At 34.6% G+C, this 22,522-nt stretch overlaps 1 protein-coding gene across 3 annotated transcripts in view; it reads right to left on the bottom strand.

Moving 5' to 3' along the window:
- The window catches only part of LOC115210248 (cyclin-dependent kinase 14), a 183,642-nt gene that overhangs the window by 66,291 nt on the left and 94,829 nt on the right, over positions 1–22,522 (bottom strand). For all 3 annotated transcript variants that reach the window (XM_029778733.2, XM_029778727.2, XM_036508349.1), the window contains exon 2: positions 7,634–7,705. In XM_029778733.2, the coding sequence (XP_029634593.1) occupies positions 7,634–7,705 (72 nt within the window). The remainder of the gene's footprint in view (positions 1–7,633; positions 7,706–22,522) is intronic.

Below are 22,522 nucleotides of genomic sequence, written 5' to 3'. Positions count from 1 at the left end.
AGCTCCATCATCTAAGTATTTTACTATTAATATGGCGTAAAGCATATTTATATCTTTGGAAAAGAAAATCAGCCTTTAAGATTCATAGTTTATGTGAAATTATGTGAATACATACTATGTGATAGTCAGGTTATAAGAGCAAACATTTGTATGGAATATGAAGATTTTAACTGAATTTGGTACCTTTACACAGTAGCATATTTCACTGAATTCACTGTGGTCGTCCTTTCTGCAAAGTCATACATCTTCTAGTATTAACCAACTCATCCTAATTTTTGCCATGATGACAAACTCCTCATTTATTTTTCACAGTAAATAATCAGTTACATTACATGACCTTCCGGCACATCCATCCATCCATCTTGTAATCACTTTCTTTATTTCCTTGCCTGTCAACTTCTCTGTCAAGTTCATTATTGTACATTGCAACAGAGTGAACATAAAATGTAACACTCTAGTCACTGCAAGCCCATCACTAATTGTTTTACAACTAGAAATTACATAGGTGTAGGAGTGGCTGTGTGGTAAGTAGCTTGCTTACGAACTACATGGTTCCGGGTTCAGTTCCACTACATGGCACCTTGGGTAAGTGTCTTCTACTATAGCCTCGGGCCAACCAAAGCTTGTGAGTGGATCTGTTAGGCGGAAACTGAAAGAAGCCCGTTGTATATATGTATGTGTGTGTGTGTGTGTGTATATATATATATATATATAGATATATATATATATATATGTGTGTGTGTGTGTGTATATGTTTGTGTGTCTGTGTTTGTCCCCCCAACATCGCTTGACAACCGATGCTGGTGTGTTTATGTCCCTGTAACTTAGCGGTTCAGCAAAAGAAACCAATAGAATAAGTACTAGGCTTACAAAGAATAAGTCCTGGGGTCAATGTGATTGACTAAAGGCAGTGCTCCAGCATGGCCACAGTCAAATGACTGAAACAAGTAAAAGAGTAATGGAACACGCATATCACAATCTACTCCTTGACCTAAATAGAAACCCTTTGCTCTAAGAGCACACTGCAATTCTTCCTTCATCTTCACACACCAAAAAAAAATTGGTGTTGCTGCTTTTTATACAAACCCACCCATGACCACTTCTGCTTCTATTTACAAACTTCTCGCTTTAATGTGATCTAAATTAAAATCTTCTAAATTCTGCATTTGTTGCTAAGTTAACAGGATCAATAACAGAGCATTTCAACAGGAATATAGTAAGAAAAGGCTTAGAGTAAAATGTAATTACTATTTCCTATATATCACCAGAACAGTCCATTATCTGCAGTCCTAACTGCAAGCATACTATTCTTTACCTGTTTTGTTTTGTTTTCTTTTTTAATTTATTCTGAAGTGACAGTTAGACCCTCTTCCTTTCCAAGACTAATGATGTCAATACAACAGATGTTCCACTTGAATTGCACTAGGGTGATATTTGTAGGAGAAGTGTGAGTAGGGAAGGAACTCCTGAGGGTTGCATGTCGGGAAGAAAGGATTGGGAAACAGGTTTAGTACTGGATTTGTAGAGTAGGACATAGCAAGGATGTGGAGAGGACAGTTAAATAGATGGGCTTCAGAGAAGAAACTGTACAAATAGAGAGAGAGAGCAAAAAAAAAAAAAAAAAAAGGAAAGGTACATCAATAAGCTATGTGAAAGATTTCCTATCAAAGAGATGGCTTAGCCAGTGGATTCTAAAATGTTTGACAGAGAGGTTAGTGGTACTCCAAATGTGATGCACATGTACTGTGGAGAGTATCAGTATCTATGCAAACTGAGGTAAATTTGGACATTGAAGAAACCCAAGTTTAGGAATGCAGTCTTTCTGCTTTGGGTAGCCACTATACAAGGTCATCATATGTATCACAAAGTAAGCATTTGTCAAAAGTTTGAAGATTTTTAATTATGTCTCATTGACCCTGTTCCCTTTCTGATTGCTTTCAAACTTAACCTAAAGCTAATTTGTTGCTGCTTGAAGGTGAATCAAGTTGACTGTATGAAGAAATATATAAAACTAGCTATTATAAATATCAATGAGTAAAACCATAAATTAGACAACTTAGATTGCTTAATTAAGTTTTCATTAGATTTTTAATATGTTAAGTGACTCTTATATGATGATCTTATTAATTTTTGTGACAATGTAGAAAAGAAAAACAGAAAATTTGAAATTACAGAAAACGTAATAAAATTATTGCTTCTAATGTAAAATCATTTCATAACGTTTGACAAATCTAAAAGATATAATTCATTAGCTTTCATACTTTTGACCATTGAAGTATGAAATGTTTGCAAATATTCAATTCAATAAATTAAAATCATTTGTAAAAAGTTAAATCAGAAAATGAAATAGCAAAGATATTGTTTGAAACAATGACTTCAATAGTGAATAAAGTGGAAGAGTGTAAGAAAATGTAAGGGGTGGTGGTAGTGATCACACTTCAGTAGGTGGTTGGTCTTGGGACCATGCCAGTGATTCTCTGAGGTTACAAGAGAATGGTCCCTACATTTGTAGGGACCAAGTTATAAATTTGGACATTTAGGAAACACTGCAGTTTCTGAAGAGTGACCAGCTCTTCTGGTGATATATGGTTATCATCATCATCATTTAATGTCCGTTTTTCATGCTGGCATGGGTTGGATGGTTTGACAGGAGAGCTGCACCAGACACCAATTGTTTTGTATGTTTTCTATAGTTGGATGCCCTTCTTAATGTCAACCACTTTACAGAGTATACTGGGTGCTTTTGCCCAAACACAAATCAGTTGGTAAAAATACAACAAACAGTTATGAATTTATTGACAATTTAATATGTATATACTTGTATTCGTTATCATCATCAACCCTAGTATATTACTGTCTTAAATCCTATGACTCATAAGGCTGGTTACCCAGTTTCCATAGCATACAAATGATCGAGATCACAAAATTCCCCACCGAAAAGGATGGTGACATTTCTTTACAATTAATGCATCATGTAGAAACATTATAGGTGTAGGAGTGTCTGTGTGGTAAGTAGCTTGCTTATGAATCACATGGTTCCAGGTTCAGTCCCACTGCATAGCACCTTGGGCAAGTGTCTGCTACTATAGCCTCAGGCTGACCAAAGACTTGTGAGTGGATTTGGTAGACGGAAACTGAAAGAAGTCCGTCGTATATATATATATATATATATATATATATATATATATATATATATATGTGCATGTATAAGTTTGTGCGTCTGTGTTTGTCTCCCCAACATCGCTTGACAACCGATGCTGGTGTGTTTATGTCCCCGTCACTTAGCAGTTCGGCAAAAAGAGACCAATAGAATAAGTACTAGGCTTACAAAGAACAAGTCCTGGGGTCGATTTGCTAGACTAAAGGCGGTGCTCCAGCATGGCCACAGTCAAATAACGAGTAAACAAGGAAAACCACATATATATCTCTCCTCTTTGTAGAAAAAGGCCTGGGTTATAGGAAAAAGTGAAAAAGGAAGTTATGTTTATGTATTTGTTTTTGCAAGATACCTGATATGAAATTGTGTGTTGAAACAGATATTGTTATATTTTGGGATGGTCATGGACTGAACAGGACAGGAGGAGACACATGGGAGTCATGGAAGAGGTCACAGGATGCGTGATGACAGACTTCAGACAAAGGACATTAAAATGAGAACAATAAAAAAGCCAAAATTAAGAATGAGTATATAGTGTGTGTGTGTGTGTGTGTGTGTGTTTATTGGCAAAGAAAAAAAGACCATCCGGAAATATGTCAATAAAAAATGAAGTATTTATGTTTATCAATAGCACACAAAATTAAGTTGTTGGGAAAACTTTACAACAGGAGTGTGAAGCATCTAGAGAGTTTGGTACTGGAACAACCTGTAGTTGTGTGATCAGTTTGCTTCCCAACCACATGATTCCAGGTTCAGTCCCACTGCATGGTACCTTGGGCAAGTGCCTTCTACTATAGCCTCAGGCCAACCAAAGCCTTGTGAATGGATTTGGTAGACAGAAACTGAAAAAAGCCCATCGTGTGTGTGTGTGTGTGTGTGTGAGTGTGAGTGTATATGTGTGTGTGTGTATGTGTGTGTGTGTGTGTATGTGTGTGTTTGACAACTGTCTTGCATTTACATGCCTATAACTTAGTGGCTCAACAAAAGAGACCGAAAGAATAAGTACCAGGCTTTAAGAAAAAAACAAAGAACTAGGGTCAATTCGTTTTTCAAGGCAGTGCCCCAGTATGGCCACAGTCTAATGAGTGAAACAAGTAAATAAAAAAAAAATTTAAAAAAAAAACTGTTCAAAGTTCTAAGCTGGAAAAGATGGACAGAAGTAAATGAGAAATAAACACTGCCTAGAACATTTTGCAGATGGGAATATACAATCAGTCAAAATTCAAAAGAAATCCCAAATCCAAAAATCTCTTCTGGCCCCAAGAATTATCAATCTATAGTAAGTAATGTATTTTGTTTAACCTATACTAGTAGTGCAACCCATGCCAACACAGAACATGGATGTTAAGTGATGATGATGATGTTAAATATTCCCGTTGTTATTTAACCAACCTAAACATTGACTGAAGAGATTTATAATCAAAGACATTCTAACAGTGGCCATCTAATCATTTTAGGGTTATCTAGAACATCATCTAATGTATCTTCTCCTTAATATAGGTAGGATATGATTTGGGGGTAATTTGTTTACTATTTCTAGCAAATCAAGCAACTACATGGAGGTTAGCTCTTTGTTTCTATATTAAGTGAGGGTACCATTAAAACAGACATATCTTGTCTTACATAGGTTTAGTAATATAAAGCTATTGATTATAATCCAGTCAATTATAAATAATCAAATATGCAAGGAAACAACTAAGAAAGATTTTAGTCTTTTATTGAAGGACCATTTCTGAAATTTACGAAAAATATGGAAAAATATATTGTAGTTTTAGGGAATAAAATTCTATTTCAGCTGTTTCCATTTGTGTAACAAATACGTTGCAATTTGCCTTGATAGTGCTGAAGAGTTAATTACAGAGATAGAGTAGATAGCACAGATAAAATAGATAAGCAATAAAACAAAGTATCTAGGGTATTAAGTATATAGTGTTGGCTACAGAAGCTGTCTAATCATTAATTTGTTCAGGATGTACACAGTACAAAAGTAAATAAAGGCCGTCTCTGAATCAACTAGGTCTTGTTAATCTATTTCAGATGCAGGTTAATGTCATCAGTGATGCATAGAGAACAGGTGTGTAGTTGCTGAAGTATGGAACCTCACAGTACAGTACTATTAAATTTCCATTAATTAGTATTTTTGCTTTTGCTCACCTAATTTTCGTAAGTTATTTTTTAATAGACCATTTAAAAATTAAAGCAAAAGGAAAAAAAAAAAAAAAAATGCTTTGTTGCTTTAAATATGTAAGTGCTGAAAATACAAGTAACAGGAAAGCCTTATATGGTCTTACAACATAAGCAACTTAATGCTAAATAAATTTTTTTGTTAAGTTATCCTGAATAATGTTGATACGCTGACTATGAACAACCCAAATATTTCTAAAAGAGGTTGAGCAAAACTAAGCTAATTAATATGGAAAACATTTATGTAAATTGCATAACTGTTAATGACATAATTTTATGTGAATGCATACACACTGATGTTATGCTAATGGATAGATTAAAAGTTAGTAATGTCTTAATTAATACAGATCTTAATATATAATACACGACTACTTCATATTTTAAAAGTGGCAAAATAGAGGCCAATCAGTTATCCAGTAGCAAAAGTATTTCTTTTTAATGTCCAATAGAAGAGACTTCAGTTTTATACAAGATCATCCCAATAATTTTTGAAAGAGTTGTCAACCATCAACACAATATAATAAGATATGTAGAATACCAGGCGGAAAAACTAGTAGTTGATTACTTCTATTACCTAGGTGACCAAGTCAGCAGCAGGGGTGGATGCTCTGAGAGCATAGCTGTTAGAATAAGAATAGGCCGGGCAAAGTTCAGAGAGTTCCTAATTCTGCTGCCTTTCGTGCAAAGTGAAAGGTAGACTCTATGATGCCTGTGTGCGAACAGCCATGTTACACGGCAGTAAAACATGGGCTGTGACTGCTGAGGACATGCATAGGCTTGAAAGAAATGAAGCTAGTATGCTCTGCTAGATGTGTAATGTCAGTATGCATGTATGACAGAGTGTATGTAAGCATCCTGAGAGAACAGTTGGACATAAGAAGCATCAGATGTGGTATGCAAGAGAGACGACTGTGCTAGTATGGTCATTTAATGCTTATGGATGAGGGCAGCTGTGTGAAGAAGTGTCACACCCTAACAGTGGAGGGAACCTGTGGAAGAGGTAGAATTAGGAAGACATGGGATGAGGTGGTGAAGCACGACCTTTGAACGTTGGGCCTCACAGAGGCAATGACAAGCGACCAAGATATGCTGTGCCTGATAAGACCCAGCAAGCCAAGTGAGATCGGCTGAATCAAGTGTCGCTTGACTGGCTCGTTTAAAAGCACCCTTCAATCGTCAGATGATGTGCTGTGCTTGTGAAGACCTGTTGAACTGAGTGAGATTGTAGTCATGGCCTGACTGGCACCCATGCTGGTGGCATGTAAAAAGTACCATTTGAGCGTGGCCAATGCCAGTGTCACCTGACTGGCACTTGTGCTGGTGGCATGTAAACAAGCACCATCTGAGTATGGCCAATTCCAGTGCCATGTGACTGGCACCCATGCCAATGGTAAGTAAAAAGTACAGTTCAAGCGTGGCAGGTACCTGTGCTGGTGTTACGTTAAAAAGTACCATTTGAGCATGGCCAATACCAGTGCTGGTGGCATGTAAAAAGCACCTACTACACTCTCGGAGTGGTTGGTGTTAGGGCGGGAGGGCATCAAGCTGTAGAAACCTTGCTAAATCAGATTGGAGTCTTGTGCAGCCTCCCGGCATACCAGTTCTCAGTCAAACCATCCAATCTTTGCCAGCATGGAAAGTAGACGTTAAACAACAATGATCATGATGATGATCAGAACCAGAGATTGAAAACATATCACAAACACAGCTTTCTGGGAACTTACCACTATAGAACATGTAACCAATTTATTAATCATGATCCAAAATAAAACAGTATGCTCGATTGTGAACCAGGTTACACTTATCACAGATTGATCTGTGATACCACAGGTTAGTGATCAGTCAAAGATTCTGTTTTTATCACAAAAACATGCCCCAGTAACCACCAACAATGCTCAGCTACCCAGAACGCAATGAATATCCATGGTCTATGTACTCGAAACCATCAACATGGGGTTAGTGAACAGAAAAAAATACCCAAGTGCCAGACAAATGTATTCTCTACAGAAAAAGGTAGAGATTTAAGCTTCGCTGCTGTGGGCTGCAAGTTTGGCGTCAATGAATCTACCATTTGTTCCATTTACAAAGTGCATGGAGTTGATTCAGTTATTACTTTTTTTTTTTCCTTCAAACTACCATGATGAAAGAGGAGAGATGAACATGTAAGATAACTCTAGCACACAGAAACTTCCCTCAGAATGTTGAAATGTTAGAAGTAAGATTATCTAGTTTCATTGTACAAGAAAATGTATTTACATTGTGATATTGTTTGACAATAGAAACAATACTTACTCAAGCGTCCAAAACTTGCAGATATTCTTCTCTTCAGCTTTTTAATTCTGCTTATCTGTCCTTTGTCTCGAGCTGTGAATAAAGATCAATAGTGAAACTGAGATTTGTTTAGCTATATACATAAACTCTAACTGGAAACAAACAACATCCTATACTTAAATTGAAAGCTACATATTCTTTGCAAAAGTTAAAAATATATTTTCCTGCTTTCATCATTTTTTTAATGATGTAAAGATGATTTTATTTATAAGAAAAAAACTAAAAGAAATATTAACATTTGAGGTCTGGCTCAACTATAATAAAAATAGTCTTTTATCCTACCATTTACTGAAGTTTTAGGCATTAATAAAAACTCATATTTTTATTAATCCATTACTTTCCTACATTTATTTTAAAATCTTATTGTAATATATCCATTTTCTCTTCCAGATAAGAAAATAGTTATTTCAATAGGTATTTCATATAGTAAAGTATTTTGTTTCCATACGTTTATATGGTATGGCTAAAAGAGATTTCAAGAATTTGCAATGATTTCCAATTTAAAAGAAAATTGAAAATTGTATTTTGAAGTGGTGTAGAAAAAAACTGAAGCAATTAATACAATTTTGTTACTTTAATTTGTACATTATATATAATGTAGCTTAATGTAAATGAAATAAATTAAAATGTTCTATCCAGCAAGAACTGCTCTTCAATGATTACTATAATAAAAATATGATGCAACTGTGGAAAATTCACATTTGAGCTACAATATGAACATGTACACAATGGTGTAACAAACATAGGTAACATTCAGTTGAGAGAAGAATTATATGTCAAAGACCAAAAGAGAGAGAGGGGGGGTGAAGAAAGAAACACTTTAACAACTCTTATATTGAATAACAGTACATATTTGGTAAATGATTCCTAGCCTATAACAGACTAGAGACAAAAGTATAGTGTTGCAGTCTCCACAATGACTGCAGAATAACAATACAATTGTATACTAAACTGTAGTTGTTGCACAACTGTCTTAAATAACAAGCATATTCAACATCTTTATAAACAGATTAGAGATGGATTTTATCAGTGAAAACTCAAGTTGGAATTTTAAGAAGGGTATCCAGCTGTAGAAACCATGCCAAAGATTATATTAGGGCTCAATGCAGCCTTGCAGCTTACTGGTTCCCTGTTGAACTGCCCTACCCGTGCCACCATAGAAAGCAAACATACAATGATGATTAAAAAAAATTTTAGTAATCTTTTGGGGGAGTGTATAAAAATAGAGTAACCATCCCAATGAAACATTTGTAATAGATATGTAAAAACATTGATGACAAAGTCTGTTGATGTAGTAAAATCATGGTTATGGATGACAAAATCACACCAAAGATTTGCGACTGAAACATTGAGTTTTGCAGCAGCTGACCTAATAAAAAGATTTCAGAACAAATAAAGTTCCATACAGAAAAAAATTTGCATTATATAGAAATTGAATGAAAAAGCATAAAGGTATAGCACTTAAAGATGAGCAAATATATAAAACTGGCTTAGGGGGCATTTTAAAGTTGTGTAACTTGTTCATAATGGGTTGTTCGTAATACAAATATCTGTTGCCTGACAGAATAATGCATTCTAAAAACAAGGATTCTTTGGGTTTTTAACATCACAATGAAGTAGGAGGTTAGATATTGCAGCAATGGACAAGGTTAGATTGCATAAAATTGTACACCTTTATCTATTCAATACATAGCTGGAAAACTTTTTTATCCAAATATAAACCAAAATGTCAATATAAAAATAAACCTAAGGAAATTTTTCTCTTCATTTGTTGGTCAGTATTTGAATGTATTTTCTTCCAACTTATGTCTGAAAGAAATTATGTTGCTATGTAACTATGTATGAGAACATATTTCTATTGTATTTTACTTTTCATGTAACTGAGTGTCTTTGTTATTTTTAAACAGCATGTCCATTCTGTAAACAGAGAGGGTCTGCAGGTTTAATATCAAAATAACTTGCTATAGTTGTATTTGGAATGACAACAACAACAGCAAAATTCTGTTATTTTGCTTAGTAATTACTAATTAACCCTTTAACATTTAAACTGACCATATCTGGCTTAAATTTTCTACCTATTCATGTTCAAAATGCCAAATTTGGCCTCTCTTACCTACCCTACAATATCATTCTAAAAGTATACAAACACATCATTGAAATCTTGAAGCTATGAGATAATGTGTGATTAATTGAAAACAATATGAATAAATAAACATTAGATTTGATGAAGTTATCTGAATGCTATCTTCCTATCTTCAATATTTTGAGACACCAGTGAGGATTCTTGATACAAACACAGCTGTCTGACTAGAAAGATTGTTTTGACACTACACAAAATCAGGTTGGATCTCATTGCGTGATACCTTGGGCAACTGTCTTCTACCTGAAGGTGAAGTTACAATAAAATATATAATGGAATTGAAAATGAAAATATTTAACGGAATTTGAAAAGCAACTTTGAAAAATTCTTTGTTATGAACAAATGAATATCTTAAAATATATTTGTCAGGAACTACGACTTTCTGATTCAAACAAGAAACTCAAACCCAGTTCAAAAGTCACAATATGAGATTTATGCTTCTTCACAGACAACACATAATTACTGACTTTTAAATAAAATAAATGTAAATTGATGATATTCCATAAGGAGAAATTAGAAACCTAAGAGATTTTCAGAGCCTATACAGCTACATAGGACATTGCAGCCAGGCACATTTATATTTCAATAATATAGCCAAGAGTGTCAATACCAAAAACAAATTATAACATTGATATTGATGTAGCTGACAATGAAACTCATCATCATTGGCATTTATCCATCATATGACACTTTCCAACTAAAGCATGAACAAATGTTTTACAGTAGTCTCTCACTATCAAAAAGGAAATTCTAGTGTCTTTTAGACGCTACGTTTATGGTAGAATTTCAGACATCATTAGAATTATTACCAACAAGTCTAAAATCAATTCAAAATTCTTCTGGAAGCAGGTTTTGCAACTAAATAACACCCAGAACTTTATCTAAGTTTTAAGTTGGTACTGTTTTAAAGAGAACATTTTAACTTTTGGCAATTTTCAAAAACTTAAGATAATCTGACAGATAAGAGAAAGAAACAGGGTGAAATAGAAATAAAATCAAAGTTATGAAATATCTTTGAGAAATGTTCGTATTTCAAATGCATCCAGCAAAATTAATTTGAATAATTTTCAATAAGATATTTTTCATTAATGCAAAGAATGTCACTCTTCAAAATAATAGTTTCTGATTTAGACAGCCTTGAGGGGAGGAGATTAGTTAATATCACTGACCCCAGTATTTGACTGGTACTTTGACCCCAGAAGAGTCATACTGAAGTCAAAATTGACTTCAGTATCATGTTTTTCATCCCCCCAAGCATTGATAAAGTACCAGTCAAAAGTAATGTAAAGAGATGTCAATTTAATGATTTGATTTTAAAAGGGAAATGTCAAAATATATCAAAACAGGAGGTCAACTATCAGAGAACTTAGTCATAAGAAAGGGGGCTGATTATAGGATCTCAAAACAATAGATTTCTCAATACTAAGATTAGCAAAACACATTTTGTGTTGGGACTTAGTATGCTTTGAATCAGGTGTAATCACCTTCAACTGTTATCATACAATCTCAGATTACATGAAAAACAAAAATCCTAACATCTAAAAGAAAAATCACTTCAAAACTACAAATTGTTTTATAGATGAAGTATAAAATGTGAAACAACAATGTAGTAAACCAGTGAAACAGCTAACCAACCAACCACTCTGGAGTATAAACTAAGAGATCATCATCATCATCGTTTAACGTCCGCTTTCCATGCTGGCATGGGTTGGACGGTTTGACTGAGGACTGGCAAGCTGGGATGTTGCACCTGGCTCCAATCTGATTTGGCAAGATTTCTACAGCTGGTTGCCCTTCTTAATGCCAACCACTTTGAGAATGCAGTGGGTGCTTTTTACATGCCACTAGCACAAGGGCCAGCCAGGTAGCACTGGTAATGGCTATGCTCGAATGGTGCTTTTTACATACCATTGGCATGGGAACTAGTCAGGTGGCACTGGCAAAGACCACACTCAAATGGTGCTTTTTAGGTGCCACCGGCATGAGTGCCAGTCAGGCAGCACTGGCATTGGCAACGACAATGATTTCACTTGACTCAACAGGTCTTCTCAAACAGTTTATAGCCCAATGAATGGGCCGGTTATGCTACACTAGCATAGGCTATGGTCTTAGTCTGCTAGGTCTTCTGAAGCACGGTATATCTCCAAAGGTCTTGGTCACTTGTCATTGCCTCCATGAGGCCCAATGTATGAAGGTCATGCTGCACCACCTTCCTGTGTCTACCTCTTCCAAGGTTCCCTTCACTGTTAGGGTGTGACACTTTCACACAGCTGTCCTCATCCATATGCAACACATGACCATACCAGCTCAGTCATCTCTCTTGCACACCACATCTAACGTTTCTGAGCTAACTACAAATATTTCTAAACATGACAGGTGACTTTGAAGTATACATTCACCATCATGGGTAATATCAGGAAATATGGCAGACATACAATATTTATAAATTAACTTTTGTCAAATTCTTTTACCCTATTATAAAATGAGGATATGAATTCTTATTTTTAAAAGATTACCTAACAATAAAATTAAGTAAACCCAATTTCTTATTTAGTATAATTCCTCTCATAACTACTCTGTCACTCACTCCCTCTCCTCCTGTCTCTATAGGTCTTTCTTTCACTATGTGTAGCAATCCTTTACTCATTATCTACCACCAAGCTGAGTATGTGCACTCATCCTGCACCATTTGTATCTATCATCATGCCACCAGCATGGATGCCATTTGCGGGACACCAGTTTCTGCCCCAACTGTAGTTTTGCTCGGCTTGAAGGGTCTTCTTTTCAAGCATAACTTAACATTCAAAAGGAACTCAGCGACTTTGTCTCCGTCAGCCACTTTGCCTCAATGAGGCCCAACACTCAAAAGGAACTCAGCCATTTTGCCTCTGTGAGACCCAATGCTTGAAAGGTGCCCTTTACATGTCATCGGCATTGGTGCCAGTTATGTGACACCAGCATCAGCCATGACTATGATTTCACTTGGCTTGACAGGTGAAATCATATATATAAAATGTCATAGACATTATATTAATATAATACTGTGTTCCTAATAGTTGATGCACCATAAACAATCTATTGAAATATTACCCATGTGATCAATCATGTAATTATAAAAAATATCACTTGTGTAATTTATTATAATACATCCTTTTGTAAGTTTACATTGTAATTAAAACAAATGAATAGAACAAGAAATGATCATGTATAAAATTTGTTCCAAGGTCAGTTGAGCTCTATCTAATTCTATAGAACAATAAGATATTAATATTCAATACTTTCCTTGCTTAACACTAGTTCACCTACCCCATATATCATTTATATGGTGGACTCCCCTGTCATAAACAACAGACAGGTTTCTCCATCAAATTGACATTGCCTAAACTGCTGTACAGTGTGTCACACATCAAATGTCAAAGTAATCAGAGAGCAATTTGAAATGAGGGGCTTTGCTCAAGAACACTACTCAATCTGGGAATCAAAACCATGATCTTGTGATTGTGCAGTGATGGTAGCACTGCACCTCCCAAAATTGATTAACATTGAGATTAGATCAGTTGCTCCTAATTACAACACCCTAAGCACAAGGTCATACATCATCATCTATGTACATCCATGCATTCCTCATGGACATGAGGGAGTTTTGTAAATAGTTTTCTATTTGAATATTCAATACATTTACAAGAATAGTTTATACTTGAAATGTCAACAGGTCAATAAAAAATATACAATGCTTCTACCCTAGAATCTATCTTAAACTGTTTTAATTATGATGTTTCCTCAGTTCAATCACATATCTACAAAAATAACCCATTTATCTTCACAGACTGCTAGGAGTGTCTGTGTCGTTTTGATTTTGTCACAGCCACTACATCTTTATTCATTAACTTGCAGTTACTTTAAAATCTTCTCTTTCAATGTAACTCCAAAACTTCTGTTTCAAATAATTGTACAGTGACAAACAGATGAGTGAGAAAATGTGTGTAATTACTTAATTAGCTTAAAATAACAGCCTAATCTCCTTCGTAGTACATCAAGCTGCCTTAAAAAAAAAATATGTATCTCAGACAATTTAGTCCTAGATGCCCTTAAGAGAGGGGTTTATGGCTGAAATGCTTTGATCAAATATCCATTCAATTAGAGTTGATCTGGAGTTAAACAACCGTACTGTGATGATAAGACTGTACCACCCAAAACTGATTAACATTGAGTTTAGGTCAGTTCATATCCTCCTAAGGGAATATTAAGAGCTATTAAGAGGGTGATGAACAATAGTTTAATTTTAAATTTAATTACAACCTTAATTGAAGGTATAAATAAAGGTATAAAACTTGAGATGTAGTATCTTGGTGTTTAGGGTTTTTAGCAAATAACGGTAAGGAAACAATGGTCCAGGCTAAGAAAAAAACCTCAGCCAGGGGGGAAAATATTTGTAAATTGAAAAACATCATCACCATCATTTTAACGTCCATGGTCCATGCTGGCAAGGGTTGGGACAGTTTGACCAGTGCTGGCAAGCTGCACCAGACACCAGTCTGATTTGGCATGGTTTCTACAGCTGGATACCCTTCCTAATGCCAACTACTTTACAAAGTGTGCTGGGTGCTTCTATGTGGCATCACATGGGTGTTTTTAAGTGGCACCGCATGGGCGCTTTTACATGGTGTCACAAAGGCTCTTTTAGATGGCACTGCACAAGTGCTTTTATGTGGCACCACATGGGTACTTTGACATGGCAACTAAATTCCAAACAGTACAAGTAAATGTATATATAAAGATAGTGACTGAATAACAAAGAAACTGGACTTTTTTTTTTTGTATGTCATAATCTAGATCTATAGTTAAAGTAAAGAATGTCCAGTAGTAATGGCCAAAAGGGTAGAATAAAAGAATTGAAAATCCTATAAAGAGACTACACAATGTAAGGGGACATGAAAGGAAATAGCAGGGAACTGCACATGGAAGCTACTCTTTTTCAGAAAGGTGGCAGTTTATCAAACCAAAAATAAGAGACCATACCAATATTTTGTATTAAGATGAAAACTGGGATCATTCAGGTGATAAACAAAATTTCAGTGTGGAAAGTGGAAAGTGTTCAGACTGACAGATATGTTTTTGGAGGTTTTTTAAAATTAAAAAATTTTTTTTAATGAATTAGAGCTTTCGAAACAAAAACTAAAAGTAGATTAAAAGAAAAGAAAGAGATGGTGTACAGCAATAAATATTAGAGAAGAGATGATGAAAACTACATGACTGGAATTATAAAGTCACAGTCAGCCATTTTCTTCGGAAAATAAAATATGTTGCTCTATTATAACTTCAATTTCATGTTTGATTGGAAACAAACAAAAACAAACATAGATGTGTGTGAATGTGTGTAGTACAATTTTTTATTAAAAGATTTAAGTTTTTAACAATAAAAATTGTATTTAAATGTTTCTTAAATTTAAAATTATTTTCATTAAAATGTATCAATGTAAACATTGTCATCATAAATCTAGTATTCATTCGGTACAAAAGCCGTTATGCTTATAAAAATTTACAGACCAATGCAAGCATGGAAAAGTTGACATTAAAACGATTATTATTATCATTAATAATTATTTTATTTTTTTAATCTTCACTTGAATAAGTTATGACTCATTTTGTCATTTTGACATGACCCTGGTCCTATCTTAGTCAAACTTTCAATCAGGCTGTTAAAATTTCTTTTTTAAACTCAATAGCTACTTAGCTACTTTAACAATTACCAGTTACAAGTTCAGAGAACATTTTAAGTTGTGATTCCTAGTCAAGCTATATGAATGTTCTTTAAATGTTTCAATTAATATAGCCAAAATTCTGTTTTTAAAAGCAATAGGTCCTATTGTAGGACACTGAAAAATCATGGAGCAGATTTCAGGTTGGTTACATCAGAACATGTAGCTTATGGTCTGTTCATTTTGTCATAAACTGAATTGTTCATTTTCCACAAAGGTGATTAATGCAAGTAGTACAATGTGTCATAATAAAGGATGTCACAACAACCGTGAGAATTTGCTCCTAATTTTGAAGTAACACTAAAAATAACTAATCTATTTACTAGTATAAAATTTGCTCATAACAATATATACCTAATGCTCAATATTTGCGTAACTTCAGTAATTAATTCAATTTATAGATATACCACATTAAATGAACTGCCCTCTACAATAAATAGATAAAATTTAATATCAGCCTTTAGTTTATATTATATCATATATACCCAAATGTTATTTCCTACTTAATTGTATATTATAAGGTTGAAAATATAATCACATTAGTAAATTATTCGATTTTACAATATTGTCTTCAATTTTAATTAATGCATGTAGTTGGGAATATTTTTACAGGAAACTGTATAGTAGAATAAACTATAAATTAAGAAAAAATCCTTTAAAAAAAAACTAATTGCTTTATTTTAGCACCCAAATGCAATTAATAATAATAATTATTTCTTCTATAGGCACAAGGACTGAAACTTTGGGGGAGGGAGCTAGTCAGTTACATCAACCCCAGTACTCAAATAATACCTATTTTATTAACCCCAGAAGGATGAAAAATAAAGTTGACCTCAGTGGAATTTGAACTCAAAACGTAAGGATGAGCAAAATGCCACTAAGCATTTTGCATGATATGCTAACAATTCTGCCAGCTCACCTCCTTAATAATAATAATAATCCTTTCTACTATAGACAAGGCCTGAAATTTTGGGGGAAAGGCCCAGTCAATTACACTGACCCCAGTGCATAACTGGTACTTGATTTATCAACTGAAAGGATGAAAGGCAAAGTTGATCCTGGTGGCATTTGAAATCAGAACATGAAGAGACAAAATATCTATTTCTTTACTACCCACAAGGGGCTAAACACAGAGAGGACAAACAAGGACAGACAAACAGATTAAGTCGATTACATCAACCCCAGTGCGTAAATGGTACTTATATAATCGACTCCGAAAGGATGAAAGGCAAAGTCGACCTCGGCGGAATTTGAACTCAGAACGTAATGGCAGACGAAATACCGCTAAGCATTTTGCTCGATGTGCTAACAATTCTGCCAGCTTGCCACCACCTTAGCAGCAGCAGCAACAACAACACAGTGCACGTATGCATGTAAGGAAAAAAAAAGCCAAGGACACTTTAATTAGAGAAAACCTGAAAACAAAGCATACATAAATAAAGAGACGAGACAAAGATAAGAGAATTAGACCACAAATACTTGAGAACTGGAACAATGAACTAAACGTATGCAAATCAAAGAAAAAGTAAAGGAATAACGCAGATATAACAGATTAACGCTTATAACTGACAAAATATTCGACATAAGTACCAATAACCTAGCTGTTCAGTTAAGCATGTTATAAGACCCTCAGTTGGCAATGAAATGAATTAGAAAGAAATCAAGTTCACCAGACAAAGCCCAACACCTGTATATTACTACACTAGCTTGCACCTACCTACAGTCAGCATATCATGCTTTAGATATAAAGGAAGTTACTCACTCCTCCTTTTTTTTCTTTTTCATACTAGAGAAGAGTGCATATAATGAGACTTCAATCAGCAAGGACTGTGAGCCAAGTACACTACCAACTCATTGCACTATGGACATCATAATAAAATACACCAGCAATACAGCAATTTCATATGCAGCATTTAAATAGCTATACCTATATGGAAGATACTTTACAGAAAGCTACTGGTGGAACCTTTTAGGCAATTTTACTATAATCTGGACTTTTAATTTTTGGTATTATTCTTGTATTGGACTAAAATTTATGATATAAAAAATAATTCGATCTGGCAGAAATGTTGGCATGCCGGGTGAAATGCTTGGCGGTATTTCGTCTGCCGCTACATTCTGAGTTCAAATTCCACCGAGGTTGATTTGCCTTTCATCCTTTCAGGGTCGATTAAATAAGTACCAGTTATGCACTGGGGTCGATATAATCGACTTAATCCGTTTGTCTGTCCTTGTTTGTCCTCTCTGTGTTTAGCCCCTTGTAGGCAGTAAAGAAATAGGTATTTCGTCTGCCGTTACATTCTGAGTTCAAATTTCACCGAGGTCGACTTTGCCTTTCATCCTTTCGGGGTCGATTAAATAAGTACCAGTTATGCACTGGGGTCGATATAATTGACTTAATCCGTTTGTCTGTTCTAGTTTGTCCTCTCTGTGTTTAGCCCCTTGTGGGTAGTAAAGAAATAGATAACGCTGTCTTTGATAACTATTTTTAAAGATATGTAAGGACTAACTACATTAAACAGAATCAACCTCATCATTCAAGACTAAAAACAAATGTTTCATTTACTCATCTGAATATATAACTTCACTTCATGATCAAATGTCAAAATTGAAAAGAATGGTAAACATCATACTATTTATCCTGAGGGAAAAAAACATTATTCAAAGAGAAAGAACAGTATAACTAAATTAAGAAATATAATTTATTACAGTATAAAAAAGGAAAAACAAGTTATCTCAAATTCAGAATGCATGCATATCCACATTTAGCAAAATGTGAGCTTATGCACATCAATAACTGCAATGTGCACATAGTATAATATGTATCTGCCTATTACTTACAGATTACTGTGAGGGCACTCTGCTCATGATTTTCTTAAAAATCACCAGAAGTATTGTGCTGTTGCTATTAATTTACCAAGACTTTACATACATAGATCAATATTTTATTTCTGAAAAGCTGGCAGAAATGTTAGCACACCAGGTGAAATATGTAGCGGTATTTCATCTGTCTTTACATTCTGAATTCCACCAAGGGGCTGATTAAATAAGTACCAGTTATGCACTGGGGCTGATGTAATCGACTTAATCCCTTTGTCTGTCCTTGTTTGTCCCCTCTATGTTTAGCCCCTTGTGGGCATTGAAGAAATAAATATTTTATTTCTGAATATTGTTTATCACTTAACTGCCAATGTGTGTTTGTCATATGATTAATTAAATTACATCATTTCTAATATGAGTATTCACTTTATGGCATCAGATAAGTCATGCTATCTCAGAAAAATATCCTCCGCCCTGCCCACTTTTTTTTTTTTTTTTTTGTTAAAAAGAAAAACAACACAGAAATAATCAAAATACTGCATCATATTTTGACTGCATACATATGTATATACATTGACTTGTCACATGTATCTCCCATGCAACTATCCATATATAAATGCCATACTGCTAAATGATGGCCCCATTGGATAAAGCTAAAGAGCAACAGTTATATATTTGCAGCAGCACTATAGTTTTTGTTGGTGGTTGTATTTCATATGTGAATACTGACTTCAGGAAGATATACTTCCATTCCAAACACCAACACATTGTTTTACCTAATAAGCATGTGGCTGTTAAAGTTAAAACTTTTTTTTTCTATGTTGCTACAACAAGCAAGAGAACATCAAAGATGACAAAATGAACATTTATTAGAAGAAGAGTGTCAAGAAAATTGAATCAGCGATTTACAGAGGATCAAAAGATATAACAGAGAAAAACTGAGAAGATTTATGTTATATAGAAAGAGCATGTGTTGCAGAATATAAGAGAGATGTACCATAATACACAAAACAGTATGAATAATGAACATTGAGGGGGGGGGTCTTTGAAATAGAAGAGAATAAAAGGATACAATACAAAGAAGTAAAATGAACCAGTAACAAAGGAGTGAAATCTTGAAAAAGTATGAAACAGAACAAGTGAGAAGTGAAAATACGAATGAAGAAACATAAGATTAGATGAGAATCAAAAAAAAAAAAAAGAGAGAGAGAAATAGACAATAAGAGTCAAAGGAGACCACAGCAATTCTAAAATACATATGACATGGTTCAGCAATTTAATATATTGGTGAGATGCCTTGTGCCTAGAGTAGAAAAGAATTTTTAAAGGTGGTGAGCTGGCAGAATCGTTAGCACGCTGGGCAAAATGCTTAGCGGTATTTCATCTGTCTTTATGTTCTGAGTTCAAATTCTGCCGAGGTCAACTTTGCCTTTCATCCTTTCGGGGTCGATAAATTAAGTACTAGTTGTGTACTGGAGTCGATCTAACCGACTGGTCCCCTCCCCCAAAATTCCAGGCCTTGTGCCTAGAGTAGAAAAGAATATATTGGTGAGATGAACATTGTATGTCAATGCTGTGGAGCCATAAGATTCCCAAAGATACAAATGAATTGCTGTTGAAATTGGGGAAGTGTTATTTTTAACCTATACATTGCAAACCAAAGTGTGCAGAAATCACCAGCAACTTTCATCCATCAGAAACAGCTCAATGCAGATCTGATGTGGTGGTGCATATCAATAAAGCTCAAATTCCTCTTCATGAACTTCAATGAGTTGATGGTGGACATTAAAAACAGACAATCACTAGGTATACTAGTGGCTCATGCACAGGCTATTGAATTGCAAAAAAGAAGTGGGCTTCCATACAGCCACATACTCATAATGATACATGGTCAAGATAAATGTAAAACAAGACAATCTGCATCTTTGAAATCCTAAATTCAGTTTGTATGGAAGACAGACAAGAAATTTTTAGAAAGAAAAAGTTGAAATACTGATGATTATCTTGATTACAAACAAAAAAAGTAATAGGGATACTGATCAAGTTGAAGATTACCATGTCAGAAAATGATTTGTTGTACCCTCCAGTAAGTACCTCTTGAAGAAATATCAAGCTCACCTGAACCTCAAACTGTGTACAAAGAACATGGTTGTGATTTAGCAGAAGTCAACAGCAGGGCAATTATTATTCATAATCAAAGAATTTTTATCATACAGATACATTTCTCCACTTACAGTTATGTGGTGTCTATCAAAATATATATGTATGGATGTCATACAGTATATCACCTAGCTGCGCAATTAGCATGGGAATAAAAAGAGTTTATCAAAAGAGAGAGGAACGACAAGCTGCTGACCAAGCTCATCACTGTGATACACATTTAGCTGCTGCGTTCAAACTAAATCAGTGTGAATTGCCAGTGCCCACAAGATTTCTGAATAGTCATTAAGATATCCTGTTTATGCTCCATCAAAGATACTAACTGAACATGGAGAATGTGAACTAGCAATGTTATCACAAGGATGATTCAGTAAGCCTTTGGTATGTAGAGAAATTAATTCCATCTTAGAATGCTTCTCACACATGGCCAAAGAGCAGCTTCATTTACAGACAAATGGACAGTATAGTCAGAATAGCTTCCAACATTTAAGGAAGCATTCATCAAATAGGAATTCCTTGAAGGTATGAAGTTACATAACACCTTTTCAGAGGTAACAACACTTCGAATACCAAGGTAGCTTACACATTTATTACTCAAAAGAAGAATGTGCAAAACTGCATGCAATTTATCCACCAGACCTTGATCTGAGCTCGAAATTTGCAGTACAGGCTAGAGTGGGCTGGTTATGCTATGAAGTCTGCATAGTAAACAAATATACGTTGATGATGTCATGCATGAAAACAAATGACTGCTTGAATAAAATGCAATTCGCCAAACAAAACAAGGGCATCTGTAACCAATTTGTTCATAACTATGTAAACTTCTTGTTTGTATATCCATAGATTTGTTGGCAGAAGTATTAAAAACATTTTATTTTAATAGAAAAAGGTGACTAGAAACTAAAACATGACCACTAAAGACAATAGATCAACTTATGAGGTTGGTTTTAAGTTGTGTGGTGTTGAATATATTGAAGAGTACATTGCAGTGAGTTTTGTGTGTCAGAGAAATTAGTGAGTAACTGGTGGAAAGAAAAAGAGGCACTCAAGAAAATGCCAAAAACAAAATGTGCTCTATGATATACTTTCACCTGATGAAGAACTGGATAAAGGTTTACATCCTTGGGTAAGTGAATTTCATATGAATGGGTTAGTTGTTACCTACATGGTTATTAGAACAAAAATGTTCCAGCTATTTAGGGATATAAGTAAATATATTAAACTCAAAAGTTCCACAGTTCAGCTGGGTCGTGCACAAGGTTCATGAATAGAAATGACTTTATACTCTGTCAGTAAAACAAAGCCAAAATATCAAATAGGTGACAGAGATATGGGAAAGTACTCCAAGTGAAATGGTGATTAAATATTTTTAAAAAAAATTGATATTTCATTGCAGTTGTTGAATTGTTATACAAGGAATTTTTTGAGTAAGAAAATGAACAAGTATCAAACCCAGACAACAGTTTAAGAGAGATGAATTATTACAAATAAATGAAGTTCAGTTTGATGATGATGGAATTGTATGTATATCTGAGAGTGACAATAACAACAAAGAGTTTTTAGGATTTGGTAACAATGATAAAGCAGATGGTGAATGAAGAAGAGACAACTCTTTAGTCTTGCAAAGGCATGTAGCTTCTACAGAACTGGTGACATGGTAGAATGCTCCTAGTACACTCTGTAAAGAAGCTGGTGATAGGAAGGACGCCCAGCCTTAAACACCAGAACAAAATGAAATAGATAAGCAAGACATAATCTCTGACTCATTTAGAAAAGTAGTTAAACTTAAAACTAATTTAGATCACAATGACCCATCCAACCCATACCAGTACAGAAAGCAGATGGATGATGATGGTAACTGACTATATACTGTCATCAATAATTCCATAGATTCATGAAATCATTGTGTGAATATTATAAATCTGTTTTTAATAAAGTTCATTAAAATCAATTCATAAATGTTTGTTTCAT

Source organism: Octopus sinensis, linkage group LG1, assembly GCF_006345805.1.
Source record: "Octopus sinensis linkage group LG1, ASM634580v1, whole genome shotgun sequence".
In the NCBI taxonomy this organism is placed as follows: Eukaryota; Metazoa; Mollusca; class Cephalopoda; order Octopoda; family Octopodidae; genus Octopus; species Octopus sinensis.
Note: the sequence above shows the minus strand (reverse complement) of the source record. Positions and strands in the feature narration are given on the sequence as shown.